Source organism: Scleropages formosus, chromosome 21 (assembly GCF_900964775.1).
Source record: "Scleropages formosus chromosome 21, fSclFor1.1, whole genome shotgun sequence".
In the NCBI taxonomy this organism is placed as follows: Eukaryota; Metazoa; Chordata; class Actinopteri; order Osteoglossiformes; family Osteoglossidae; genus Scleropages; species Scleropages formosus.
The window spans coordinates 11,177,108-11,190,122 of NC_041826.1; the positions used below are offsets into that span (position 1 = coordinate 11,177,108).

General features: G+C 43.5%; 1 protein-coding gene across 1 annotated transcript; it reads right to left on the bottom strand.

Moving 5' to 3' along the window:
- Positions 1-718: 718 nt before the first annotated feature.
- LOC108918660 (uncharacterized) lies at positions 719-9,357 on the bottom strand. The gene is made up of 7 exons (XM_018726136.2): positions 9,046-9,357; positions 8,614-8,712; positions 7,780-7,836; positions 6,997-7,130; positions 4,236-4,322; positions 3,418-3,462; positions 719-1,962 (listed from the first exon to the last, which is right to left on the bottom strand). Exons 1-7 carry the CDS (start codon positions 9,167-9,169, stop codon positions 1,861-1,863), a joined length of 648 nt encoding a protein of 215 aa, XP_018581652.1. The 5' UTR covers positions 9,170-9,357; the 3' UTR covers positions 719-1,860.
- Positions 9,358-13,015: the final 3,658 nt, after the last annotated feature.

The window sequence follows — 13,015 nt, forward strand, 5'->3', positions numbered from 1 at the left end:
GGATAGACTAATCCTGATCACCTTCCTACAATTTTTTTATAGAGATACACAAACATTTACATATAATGCTGGAGTAGCGGCTGTGTAAAGGCTTATCTGGGGATGATCATGAAGTTACAGTGCAGGAACATTTACATCATACATGTACTGGAGAGATCTTGGGCGAAATGGGTCCGGAAAAGGTGAGTGAGTTTTCAGACACTTCTTGAATGTGCACAGAGTTTCAGCAGTTCTGAGTGAGAGGGGAAGGTCATTCCACCACAACGGAATCAGAACCGAGGACCTCCGCGCGTTACCTTTCATGTGCGGGACCGCCAAGCGAGCAGAAGCAGGCGAGCGAGGCGGTCTGGTTGGGGTGTAACGGTTGATCGAGTCTTGCTGATAACCGTGCGTTTGGAGATACAGATGAGGGTGAAGTGTGTGCGAACCTGATGATAGCATAGAGCGTGTGCAAACTCCCCAAACCCCACCTCCCACCTTCTTTTCCAGCAGACCAGACAGGCTCCACCGGATACTGAGACTGGCACCGGTGCTGATGAGGTAGCCATGGAGACGCTAGACCCTCAGTCTAACTCATGGACACACTCTCAGTGTGAGTTATCAGGCGTGTCGGCTGTGTTTCCAGGCTGGATGCTGTGTACCAGTTAGTGCCCCTTAAAGTTAAACAAGGAAAAAGGCGCTCGGTTGAAATTACAAACAGTTTATTCAGACACGTGGGGTCGGTTTTGCGAGCAGAGGCATAGCTGAAGATTTGGACTAAATTACACTTGTCTTCCAGTTCTTTCTTCTTTCTACTCCATGACAACTTAATCTGAGTCCCAGAAATTCCTGGTTTCAGCCTCCCAGTCAAGAAAGGCTACTGGCATCAATCTGTTGTTGTAGCAGCAGGTGGCATATTGGTTACATCAATCTCCATGCTGACAATGGTCCTGAGCCTGCTGCTGTACTACCCTAGGTCAAGTTATTTACCCTGAATTGACATGGTAAAAATGATGCAGCTGCTGTATATGTAAGTAGCATGGTATACAGACCTAGCATTGCACATCACATTGCATAAAAGTATCCCATAAATGAAAAAATAACTAATTAGCTTATTTTAGAAAATAGTTAAAAAATAATTTTTATTAATAACTGAACAGTACTGGGTCCCGACAGTATACAGACGCACACAGCACACTGAGAAAATATGAACAGATTGAAAGTAAAAGACAAGGGCTAAAGGTAAACACACTTAGCTAGGATGGACACGTGGTCATTTGTGACCTGACAGCTGTTGGTTCAAGCCCCACTCGCACTACTGCTGCCGTTACCTTGCAATGCATAAATTAAGTCGTGGTTTATGGATTTAAGTGAAACCTACAAATTGTGATCCAAGCTGGCGGTACCCTAAAACTATGAGTTCTATAATGACCTTTGAGGGTCTTTTGTTTCTCAGTCAAGCACCTGTACAGCATCTTTTATAAATTTTGACTTGGAATAAATATGTGGATATTGTTTTCTGTATCAGCTGGCAAAATTTCAACTTAATCTGCGGATTGGAGGCACACCTTGGCTGTGCAATTGAATGTGGTTTTGAATCCATTCTCTTTGTGGAGTTTGCATACTGTTCCCATGTTTGGTCAGGTATTCTACGGGTGCTCTGGTTTCCTCCAGGGTGCAGACACATCTGCTTCAAATGTTCTGGTCACTCTAAACTGCCCTTAATGTGTTACTGTGTGAGTGAGTGAGGGTGTGTGTGATTGCCCTGTGCCTGTCCAGGGTGTACCCTACCTGACACCCTGTGTGTCCAGAATAGGCTTCAGACCAGGGCTACCCTGCTGTGGTCAAGTGTTTAGTTAAAAATCCTGTGATAGAAATGTCTCAGTGGATCTTGGTACTTTGACATGCCCAATTGTGAAGGTCTTTACAGTTGTCACTGGTGTAATGGTCAGGGAAGAGCTCACACTCGCAGTCCTCTTGGTCCTGAGAGGAACAGAAGGCAGAAAGAATCACACCTTAAATAAAACCTCATGACCAGTGTTACCACAGCTACATTTTCACCACAAAGCTCTCAGTCTGCTTGTCTTCGGAGAATGAGGATCCTCAGCTAAAAGTCGCATTTTTAAGCCACTGACTTGACACTGTGTGCTTGGTCGCCACAAAATCTCATGTCACTTCAACAGGTTGCTGCTTTCCCAGTCATACTATACCATGCTGTTCCATACTGTGTACCAAACTGGTTCCCCTTAACTTATTTCTTTCATTCATCCTTGAGATTGTCTAGCATGAAATGGTTTTCTGGATTCTCATTGCCAGTGAAATTCTGCGCTCATGAATGTTAAAGGGTGTCAGTTTAGTTTGGACAGAACTAGGTCCCTGCTAACAATGGAGGGCTTTATTGTTCTCACCTGTAGCTCTTTTCTTCTTCCATGGTTTCATATGTAATTAGTAAACCATATACCAACCTACACCCCTATTAGAATACATGTTCTTTTGGCATATGTACAGCAAACTATTTTCCTATACATACATACATTGACTGAAACCACTTGTTCCAAGTGGGGTCACAGCAAACTAGAGCCTAACCCAGCAACACAGGGCACAGGGCTGGAGGGGAGGGGACACACCCAGGACAGGACGCCAGTCCATCGCAAGGCACCCCAAACGGGACTCGAACCCCAGACCCATCAGAGAGCTGGACCCGGCCAAACCCACTGCGCCACCACGTCCCTGTTATTTTCTTATATTTAATGTTAATCGGACAATATTTTTAATGTATATTTGTTCTTATTTTTTCAGCACTTCTTAGCTATAGATGCTCTGCACACCCCACTGTAACACACTAGAGCACTCAGGAGGGGTGAGCAGCTGTTGGTACTTGGATCAACCACAAGTTTTTTTTTTTTCCAACTTCCTTAAGCTGAGAGTTTTGTTCTGTTTTGTATTCCCTTCCTCGGTTGCCAAATAGATTATTCCTTAATAGTTCAATAGGAAACTACCTTCATTGTTTGTTTTGTCTTTGCTTTCCGTTTATTGTCACCTTTAATTTGTCGGTGAAATGTGCTCTCTTGTTCAGTGTTCTGTGTTTCCTGGTCGAGGATAACACCGCACAGGTATCCCTTGGTTTACGAATTCTCTTTATCTGAGATTTCGATATAACGGCTCTTAGCTTTTGATACCCAATTTTTCATTTACAGAACAGAACATTGGTAGAATAAAATTTATTCAAAGCATGTCCGAAAAAATGTGAAAGTCACACTTTGTGCAAGTGAGGCGGAATTGAATGTAGTGTATGGTTACTCTGTGGTGTACAAGTTTGCGCAGACAATGTTGGAAATGCTCTTGCACAATTATTTTTCCATTATCTGGCATAATTTTCCCTGACTGTGCTGTGGCAGTTCTGTACCGTTCCTCACATCACAGGAAAAACACACTTACCAGGCTGTCATTGTGGAGATTGTCATTGTAATCAAATTCGATGTCCTTCAGAGAAGAAATAGAGTTACGTTATTATATGGTATTATTACGCAGTATTATTTTATTATAGTACAACTGTTTTACAAGTAAGGTGTGTATGAAATGTTCCTAATGAACTCTTAACGTCCCCAGGGGGCAATACTGGCACAGCACATAGTACTGATGTCTCTCAAAGTCAGGATGATGTGGCTTGGGATATGTTCAGCCCTTGATCAGTCTGTGTGCAGTTTGCATGTTTGTGTATTTCAGGTTGGTTGGTGACTCGAAATTGTCCTGTGTGTGTGTGTGTGTGTGTGTATTTTGTTCTCCTGCTGTACTGTACAGATGCATAAAAGACATTAGATATTGTACTGTAGAGTATCACACATTATGAGACACCTTGGAAAAAGGTAACAGCTAAATACCACATGATCATCTCTGTACATCACACACACATTTTCAGAACTGCTTGTCCCATAAGGGGTTGCAGAGAACCGGAGCCTAACCGGGCAACTCAGGAGGGAGAGGGGACACACCTAGGACAGGACGCCAGTCCGCCGCAAGGAACCCCAAGCGGGACTCGAACCCCAGACCCACCGGAGAGCAGGACTGTGGTCCAACCCACTGCGCCACTGCACCTCTCTGTACATCACTTTAGAGGAAATCATCTGCTAATTGAATAAATGTAAATGAAATAAAAATGGCCAGAGAGAACAAGCTGTTCATAACTATAACAAACTGGAGCAGAGGTGTTCACTCGGAGCCAGCTGAGCATGCGGTGCGCATTCGGATGATCTTACAGATATTGCAGTGGCACCGGAACCGGAAGCGTGCGCCGTTCTCTTCACCCATAGCGCCTCTCCTCTGGCCTGCGACCGCATCCATTCCTAAAAAAAGACAAATACCTTTCAGTCTGTTTTCAACAGAATTGCGTCAGCAAAAAAATTACAGAAGCGAAATTCAGAAAACCAAGTTCCTTGTATTGTAAAAGCTGAAGAAATATGTGTGAAAGAAGAAATGTTTTCAGAAAACACCACTCTCTTCTCTTCCTTCTGTTCTGCTAGACGATCTGCAATAAAATTATTTTCACTGCTGAATTTTAAACAAAACTCTCATCAGCTTTTCTCAGCCATCAAAATTTTCTCTAAAAGTCAACAAGGGAGCTATATCAACAGTTCATATATGGTACACTATTAATATCCTGCTGCTTAAATTGGTGAATTCTTCTAAATCACTTTTGGTAACGGCATCAGCTGAATGGAAAATGAGATATATAACTTTATTTGGGGCAGCAGGGACTGTAAGGATTAAGGTTGTCACCTTGTCATCACCGACACAAGTTTGTATTCCCAATCCTACTGTAACACCCCTGATCAAGGTTCTAACCCTGAATTGCTCCACTGAAGTTAGGCTGCTGTGTAAAGTGGTAAATTGTAATCTTTGGAAAAAACTTACTTTAAAAATCTAAAATTCAAAGCCATCTTGAACAGTGAGGTCAGCTACATCACGGTTAATAATATCTATTAGACTGTGGAGTGGTGTTTACTGTATTTGATTAGTCTAATTGACAGTATCTAATTTCATGTGCAGAGCAGATTTAATTTGTTGAAAAATTAGTTAAAACTGTATATTGTAGCTGTGAACATTGCTAGTGATCCATAACATAACAACAAACCAATTTTAATAATTGCTTGTCCCAAGCTGGGTCACGGTGAGCCAGAGCCTATCCTGAAGACATTGGGTGCAAGGCTGAAGGGGGGGAGCACACCATAGACAGGATGAAAGGCTATTGCTGGGCCTCAACTAGGTGCCCAGGTACACAGCCAAGCAAAGGTACTAGAGCAATTGCAGGGCAAGCATCTTGCTCAAGGGCATTAGAGCCAGAAGCGGGGATTGAACCAACAATCTTTGGGGGCCAAAGGTAGCTGCTCCAAACATGATGCCTCCAACTGCCCTGTCAAAACAGTGGTCCATAATACAGCTTCACTTGAATCAAAGCAACTTCAGTATTTCAATAATTTTTAGACCTGGTCTTTTTTTTTTTTAACTTTTGCTCAAATAATTTTGTTTTTTTTTTGAAAATAATGATACTTATATGTGAACAGAGGTGGCGCAGTGGGTTGGACCGGGTCCTGCTCTCCAGTGGGTCTGGGGTTCGAGTCCCGCTTGGGGTGCCTTGCGACGGACTGGCGTCCCGTCCTGGGTGTGTCCCCACCCTCTCTGGCCTTACGCCCTCTGTTGCCGGGTTAGGCTTCAGTTTGCCGCGACCGCGCTTGGGACAAGCGGTTTCAGACAACGAGTGTGTGTGTGCGCGCAATTCACCTGAACTACATGTTTTTGGAGCGTGAGAGGAAACCCACACAGTCACCAGCAGACCATGCAACTGCCACACTGACCGAGCTGAATTTTAATCTACATCCAGACAGCCCAGGCACTGTGATGCAGCACCGCTACCCGCTGCGCCACCATACTCCCATCTGACTGACTCTCTTAAAATCAGACATAGTACATTGACCTTACGCAAATCCTTCTACAGACCACCGAGTAAAAATTTCTCCTCTCTCACCTTCTGTGCTGGAGAACCTTGACAAGACACTGAGCAACTGCCCTTTGTCACTGACCAGGCCTCCCAGTTATGTGTTAGCCCAGGTCCCAGTTCTCTCTGCTCTCACGGGTCCTTCTGTATGAGGCCACCCATGTTCTCCAGCTCACTGAAAATGCTGCTGCTCAGCTAGTGCACAGTGTTCCACAGAGATGGAGCTCTTTGTATGGCTGCTCTCCTGACTACCTCACTTCTCCTTACTGTTGTCGATGCAACCACTTGCTTTCTTCTTATTAATATCTCTCTGCTCTTAACCCTGGTGTGTCTCTAACATCTTTGCACTATTGCCTGTGATTTGTTGGTTCTTGTCTCTGTTTATACACACACACAGTCTGAATCCACTTCTCCCGAGCAGGGTTGCTGCGAACCGGAGCCTGACCCGGCAACACAGGATGCAGGGTTGGAGGGGGAGGGGGCACACCCAGGATGAGATGCCAGTCTGTCACAAGGCAGCCCAAGCGGGACTCCAACCCCAGACCTACTAGAGAGTGGGACCTGGCTAAAGCCGCTGTGCCACCACACCCCCCACTCACTGTTTCTAATTTTAATTAATTTAATCCTGTGTCAAGTTTCATCCTCGGTTGACCTTGTCGTAGCTGCAGCACACAGGGTAACGTAGTAGGGCAGTGGGTAATACAGCAGCTATTAGTCTCACCTTAGAGCAAAAAAAAGTGCCTCAATTGGGCAAAAAAATCCAGATACCTTGGAACACAATCTTAACACTGTAAGTTTCTTCAGAATATGCTGTTAGTGAAGTAAATAACATTAATAATAATACTAATAAAAGTTTTGATTGTTTACTGGACCTCTTCCCTCATTCACATAATCTAACACTGTAAAATCAATATGTACTTTGAGGAAATGGTGTTACTGTAAGGTCTTTCTGCAGTATCACATGACATGAAGAGCGCAATGAGCCAGGGACTGTAAAGTCTTCATGTGTAAGTGGTTGATGGTACCTCATTGCTGTCGTCCACAGTGGCCAGATGAGCACCTCTTTCAGAGCAGAATGCTTCTGCATCTTCACAGGTTCCTCGGTTGCGCCAGATGAGATAGAACTCATCATCATGGAGATGCCAGACTTCTTCTGCTTCTGCACAGTGGACGAAGAGACGGCAGAAATTCAGCCAGATAACAAAAGGGAGCCTCACCTAAACTCTCACAAACAAGAATTCATTGAAATTAATCATGAGCTGTAGATGCCAGCTGAAATAAATATTGTAACAGGAATGGTCCGAGGTTTTAAACCGACCGCCCTCCGTTTGTGTTTCACTTGATTAAAGAAAATCTCTTTTTTGAAAACACATTTTTATCACTAAAGATGTGAAAAGACACTTTGAAATTTCAGAATGAATTATTTTCCTAAATAGATGCAATATTCTATACTGATATGTCACAAACCATGCCAAAAATCAGTCCGTAACAAAAGGAACTATTAACTTGTATTAGACTGTGATCGTGAGTTTAGGTGAATTATTAGTGTCCATCTCGGCTCAGGGTCCGTTCACAGTCAAACCCGCTCTCGAGCGAGGCTGTTGTGACCACATCATTTGAGGTGAGAAACATCGACATTCGTGTCCATGTCATTCAAGATATGGTTTCTCGTGAGTACTTCCATTCGCAACCGAGTCATTCTGCTTTTGCGGTCTTTTTAATGTCCGCTAAACAAAGAAACTAGAAGAGCAAACAGCACTATTGCACCGAGAGTTTTCTGCTCAATTGGACATTTAGAGGAAGCTCACCTGGATCTGCATCCGTCATATGGTCAGTTCTCGGCTCCATCCGACTGAACTGGCTATCTGGGAGGATCAGCCGCCAACAAACTCACAATAAAAATGCTTAAATACACGAACATCAGCATTGCAAACTTCTCCCCCAGAGGTTATGTCTGCATTTACTGTACATTGGGTACCACGTCATCTAGACACTTTATGAAATGTTGCTGAATTCCATGTCTGTTACATTGCTGAGTGAACGTACTAAGGACTCAACAGCGGTGGCGCTTCTCTCTGCAAATTTTGCTTTTTCTCACGTCAGTTGTGGCAAACATGAACATTTATAGCTTGCAAAGCCATCTGACATGTCATTTGTCTTTCATAAGAGACACTCTGGCACAGTTGGTCAGGGATGTGGTTTCCTTTTGGTGGTTTCTGTGAGCAAAGAAGTGGTTCATTCTAGCTCCTAGTTTGTGTGCTTTTTTATTCTGTGTATGATTTAAACAAAGTAAATGCAACACCAACCAGCACTGTTGCATTGTTTTCTGCTTGTGCTCATAATAATAAGTGACCTTGAACATATATCAGCATTACATACTTTACTCTTCCCCACAAGTAAATTTAAAGCATGTACTGCACACTCTACACGGTATACTATCTTATGTACATAGACCTTCTTTTATCAAAACTATCTTAATTTCATGTATACAATGTTGTTAGTATATTAATTTTTTAAGGAGTACATATTAAGGGAGTACTAGCACTGAACCCTAGAAGCTGGCCAAGTCTGAGGAATTCATCTGTAGAACTAAATACGGAAAAAATATGAAAATTAACAGTGTCATACGGACGGTTCCTTACAGTTCAGTGCCACCAACACCAGAATGATGGTCAGTAGCAAAGCATTGATGGGGAGAAGCAGCAAAATGAACTTCTTTTGGGAATAGCGGTGGCCTAAAACTGAAATGAATGAAACAGTTAAAAATAAAAATTAAGAATTGTTTACATTTACATTTATTCATTTAGCAGACACTTTTCTCCGAAGCGGCGTGCATCTCATAGAAAATACAATGTGTACATTACATTAGGAGAAAGAGAGACATAGTTGTAGATGTGTGACTCTTAAGTACAGTTCGTTTGTTTCCTTCACCAAATGAACCAATTATGCCAAGGGTCCAATACTGGGGTAATTGAATAGTGGAACAAAGCCTAAATAAAGAGGCAGGGTCCCCTCCTGGACTGCAAAAGATGGATTCTCTGTGCAGCGGGTCGCACTGGATCGTAGGAACTTACCCTCCGCAGCGCGATTCTTCACCCGTTCGGAGAAATGCAAAGTCTGGTATTCATTCTCCTGATTATCCTGTGGAACTCCTTCGTAGCTGTTGTCTGGGGCCCTGTTTCTCTCGCTCATCTCCATGGTGTCGTTCACCGGTACGAATGCAGCCACACGCCAACAATCGCCTCGTTATAGTCTCTCTCTCTGTTGCATATGACGTCTTTCCATATAGTACAGGGTGTGCATGTAGAATGGCCTTTGTCTATGCGGTTCTGCTTCTTTCATCTGAGTTTCATTTCATGGGTAGACTGACTGAAGAACTGGAAGAAACTGCCGTTTCGCAACTATTCCATCAGTATCGGAAGAGACTCAAACAAATAGTTATAATGCCTAAAAAGGCACTCATGCTTAGAAAGTAAAACTGACTGCGTTTACTGATTACAGCAGAATTTACAGCTGCTTTTAAAAGGCGTGTAAAAGTGTGGTGTTTCCAGAAGTCCAGCTGGAGGTTGCTATAAATGCAGTTTCATCAGTCTGTTGAGAAAATAAAGTTTCCGCAGCGATTTAGCTCCTATATTAAACATGTGCTTTAGTATGTAATACGTATTTTAAAATATTGTTAGATAGTAAATATACAGTATGCATTTAAAACAATTCTAATTATATAATACAAGCCACAACACTAGAGATGCAGTCAGCCAGTATCGATAAGTAATGCAACATGTGAGAGCGATTGCATCAGCTGGTGTCTCCCTGCGAACATTTATCTGACAGACTTTTGTGTGATGTAACAAAAGCATAATTTAACAAATCAAATTTTGGGATTAGAAATGTAACAAGCTGTTTGCTCAATGGAAGACAACCAGAAATAACGAACTAGCTGTTCTGCAGGTGAGAGCAGCACCATCTCCATTAGCGTTTCAATCGCAGGCCCACACATGCAAAAGGGTTCGAGAGCTCTTAGACCCAGACTGCATGAAGTGGGTTAGAAGACCTCCTAAACGTCCACTGGTAGCGTCATAGTTAGTGCCTTACAGTGTAAAGGTCCCAGCTCTGGATCCATTACCTTGTATAGTACCCTTCAGCGAGGTAATTACCCTGAAATGATACAGTAGGAATACCCAACAGTACAAACTGGTAAATCATTGTAAAGTTGCTTATCTGACACGGTAAGGTGTCTTGGAGAAAAGACTCAGATAGAAAAAGACGGTCAATAACCGAGGGAGCTCTTATACAGAGACGACAACTGTCAGCTTTAGGTTAATTGACCTCACACACACACACACACACACACACACACAAGCATAATGCAATGTGGATTTACTGGGATCAGCAAAACATCAGAACTGCACAATAATATTCATCAGAATTAGTGCTTTTGTTGTAATACATTAAAAGTTAAGCGTTGCTTATCTTTAGTCCGCGTTGGAAAAAAGACAAGAGGCTCGACCTTTTAGACAAGTTTGTTGCTCTTCATTGCTCTGTGGTTCTCGGAGGTCGATCTCAGGTGCTCCTTAGTCCTTCTTGAGTAGAGCATGTCAGTTTGGAATGAGAGGAGTGTCACAGCCACACCTGCACCTCAGTCGGAAGTACCTGGCTGTGATCAGAGCAGCCAGGTATAAAGAGCACCACTCCACCACTTCTCAGCTATGGAATCTCACTTGAGACAACTGTCCCCACTGTGTGCTCTAGCCTACCTCACCCTATGTCCTGCTCCTCTTTGCTCCCTAGCCCAGCTTCATGTCTCTCTGGTTACGACTGCTTGCTTCATCCTTCGACTCCAACATTGGATCCTCACTCCAGTCTCGTTTGCCAATTGAATGACCACTCATCCATCCCCAACCAGGAGAACCAGCCTAGTCCTTCGGTTTTGAATAAACGATCCTGCACTTGGGTCCATCCTCCTCCGTGTCCTCTGTTCGCCCTGACAAGGAGGTCTTAGGAGATCCTGAATGTAGTAGATCTGGACCTGGAAGGGGTCTATATTGGTCCTAAGCTTCCAAAACCGGGAAGGCTGTAGAGGTCCAAAGTTCAGTACATCTTGAGGTCTGAGCAGGTCCCATACCTATTGGACCAGCCCCTTGAGCTAAGCCTGAGAGTGATACTCAGCCACCAGGCTCTCACTGGTGAATAACACTCATAACTTGGTATGATTCAGCCCAAATGCCACCACAGTCCACCCTGTGGGCTTCGTTGGGTTCAATGCCAATCAAGTGATAGGCATGGGTTGCATGGACCTAGACAGACTGGACCCTGACAGTGGAAGCAGGCTCTGAGCAGCTGAGGTGGGAACAACTGCCCCTAGTTGAGGAGTTCAAGTATGCTGGGGTCTGATTCATGAGAAATGGAAGAAGGGAGTGGAAGGTTTGAAGGAGACCCCAGGGTAAACCCAAGATGTACTGGAGAGATTGCATGTTCTAGCTAGCTTTGGAACACCTAAGGATCCCCAGGAGAAGCTGGAGACCATTACTGAGGAAAGGAATGTCTGGACTGCCTGCTCATCCTCAGACCACCATGATCTTCTCCAGGACAAGGGGAGGAAACTGGACTGAAGGAGTTGCCATATTGTGTCAGTTAATCCCCAGATCACCACTCTATTGTTTACGGCCTCATGACTCCATTACATTATCCCTCTTCTTAAGCTACATTGTTCTTAATGAACTGTAGAGTTTATTATGTTAACAAAGACCCCTGGTTTTATGAGCTGGTCTTCTGTTTTCATAAGACGGAGCACAAATCCAGCACAAATGCAGTTTCTGAAATCCAGCTGTCCAGTGCACTTTGGATGACAGTGCTGTTTGTTCTCCAGTTTCTAATTGATGTGGCCCTGTGATGGAAGAAGGTCCATCTTCTGGTGTCATTTTTTCATTGCAATTGATGGTGGACTTCATGAGTGCTCACTGACTGAATTCCCTCTTCCATCTACAGTGTTCTCCTGCCCTCTGGTGAGTTCTTTAGATGCTAAAATACATTTATGGTTTCTTCTACACTGATGGTCTGACTGAATAAAATACCATTATTTTGGATGATTTAATTTAAGCTTTTTCAAACTCCTTATTTTTCTAGTGGTGGGTGAAGAACTTTAACAGAAAATTTGGCACTTCTGTACCATTGTAGCATTTTCCATCTCTGACATCTGACAATTTTCTCCTTTGCACTGTAGTATTTCAGCCAAAAGGCTTGCGTCCTTTAATTATTTAATTCTAGGATTTCTAGTTGTACTATGTCTGCAGCTATGTCTCCTTCTCTTAATCTAATGCATAAATTGTACTTTTGCTGAGATGTACGTCACTTTGGACAAAAGAGTCTGCTAAATGAATAAATGTAAATGTACTATGAAACTATAGATTGTGGTATTGGTTGTGGCATTGTACATTACTACGTATGTTTCACTGATTTTGGAGTCTTTTTCCCCCATCAGTCCTGTGTTTTGTTAGAAAAGTGTCAGATAAATGTAGATGCCAGTAAAGGCCTTTATTTAGCAAGGAGAACTTGCTGTTCTTTGCCTCTGTCCCACCCATGTGGCCACAACAGCCCCTCAACCTGCCTTATTGTGGTGAAGAATACGAACAGATGAGCACGCCCAAGAGGATAACAGTGAACCTTTTGGCTTGTTGCAATTTTCTGCAGGTTTTCTTTATTTTTTATGGGCCATTTTTTTCTCTTTTTTGGTTTTTGACTTTGGCCAAAGCGGGTTGCAGAGCCACAGAGCTGCGCAGCAGTGTGTGAAACCCAGGCACAGGAGGGCGCCGTTGTACACAGAATGTCTGGGTTGTGGACACCTACCTAGGCCTCCCCAACGCAATGGAGTTAAAAATCCACGAGCACCAGCAGTATGTTTTGTGGGTTTTTCTAAGAGAGGGCAGGGAAGGGGGTGTGGCCAGCAAAAGATGGGGGTGGAGCAAAGTACAACCTGTACAGAGGTAAATACAGACAGTATGAGCACTGCTCATCTGGTGGGATGGCGGCTGGTCCTTTCACCGTGTG

Excerpts from the sequence above, each read along its gene's own strand:
- LOC108918660 (XM_018726136.2), bottom strand. The coding sequence starts at position 9,169 with ATGGAGATGAGCGAGAGAAACAGGGCCCCAGACAACAGCTACGAAGGA. Across the intron at positions 3,463-4,235 it reads CCGGTGCCACTGCAATATCT|GACATCGAATTTGATTACAA; the intron begins GTAAGATCATCC and ends TCTTCTCTGAAG. Across the intron at positions 1,963-3,417 it reads ATCTCCACAATGACAGCCTG|GACCAAGAGGACTGCGAGTG; the intron begins GTAAGTGTGTTT and ends TGTTCCTCTCAG.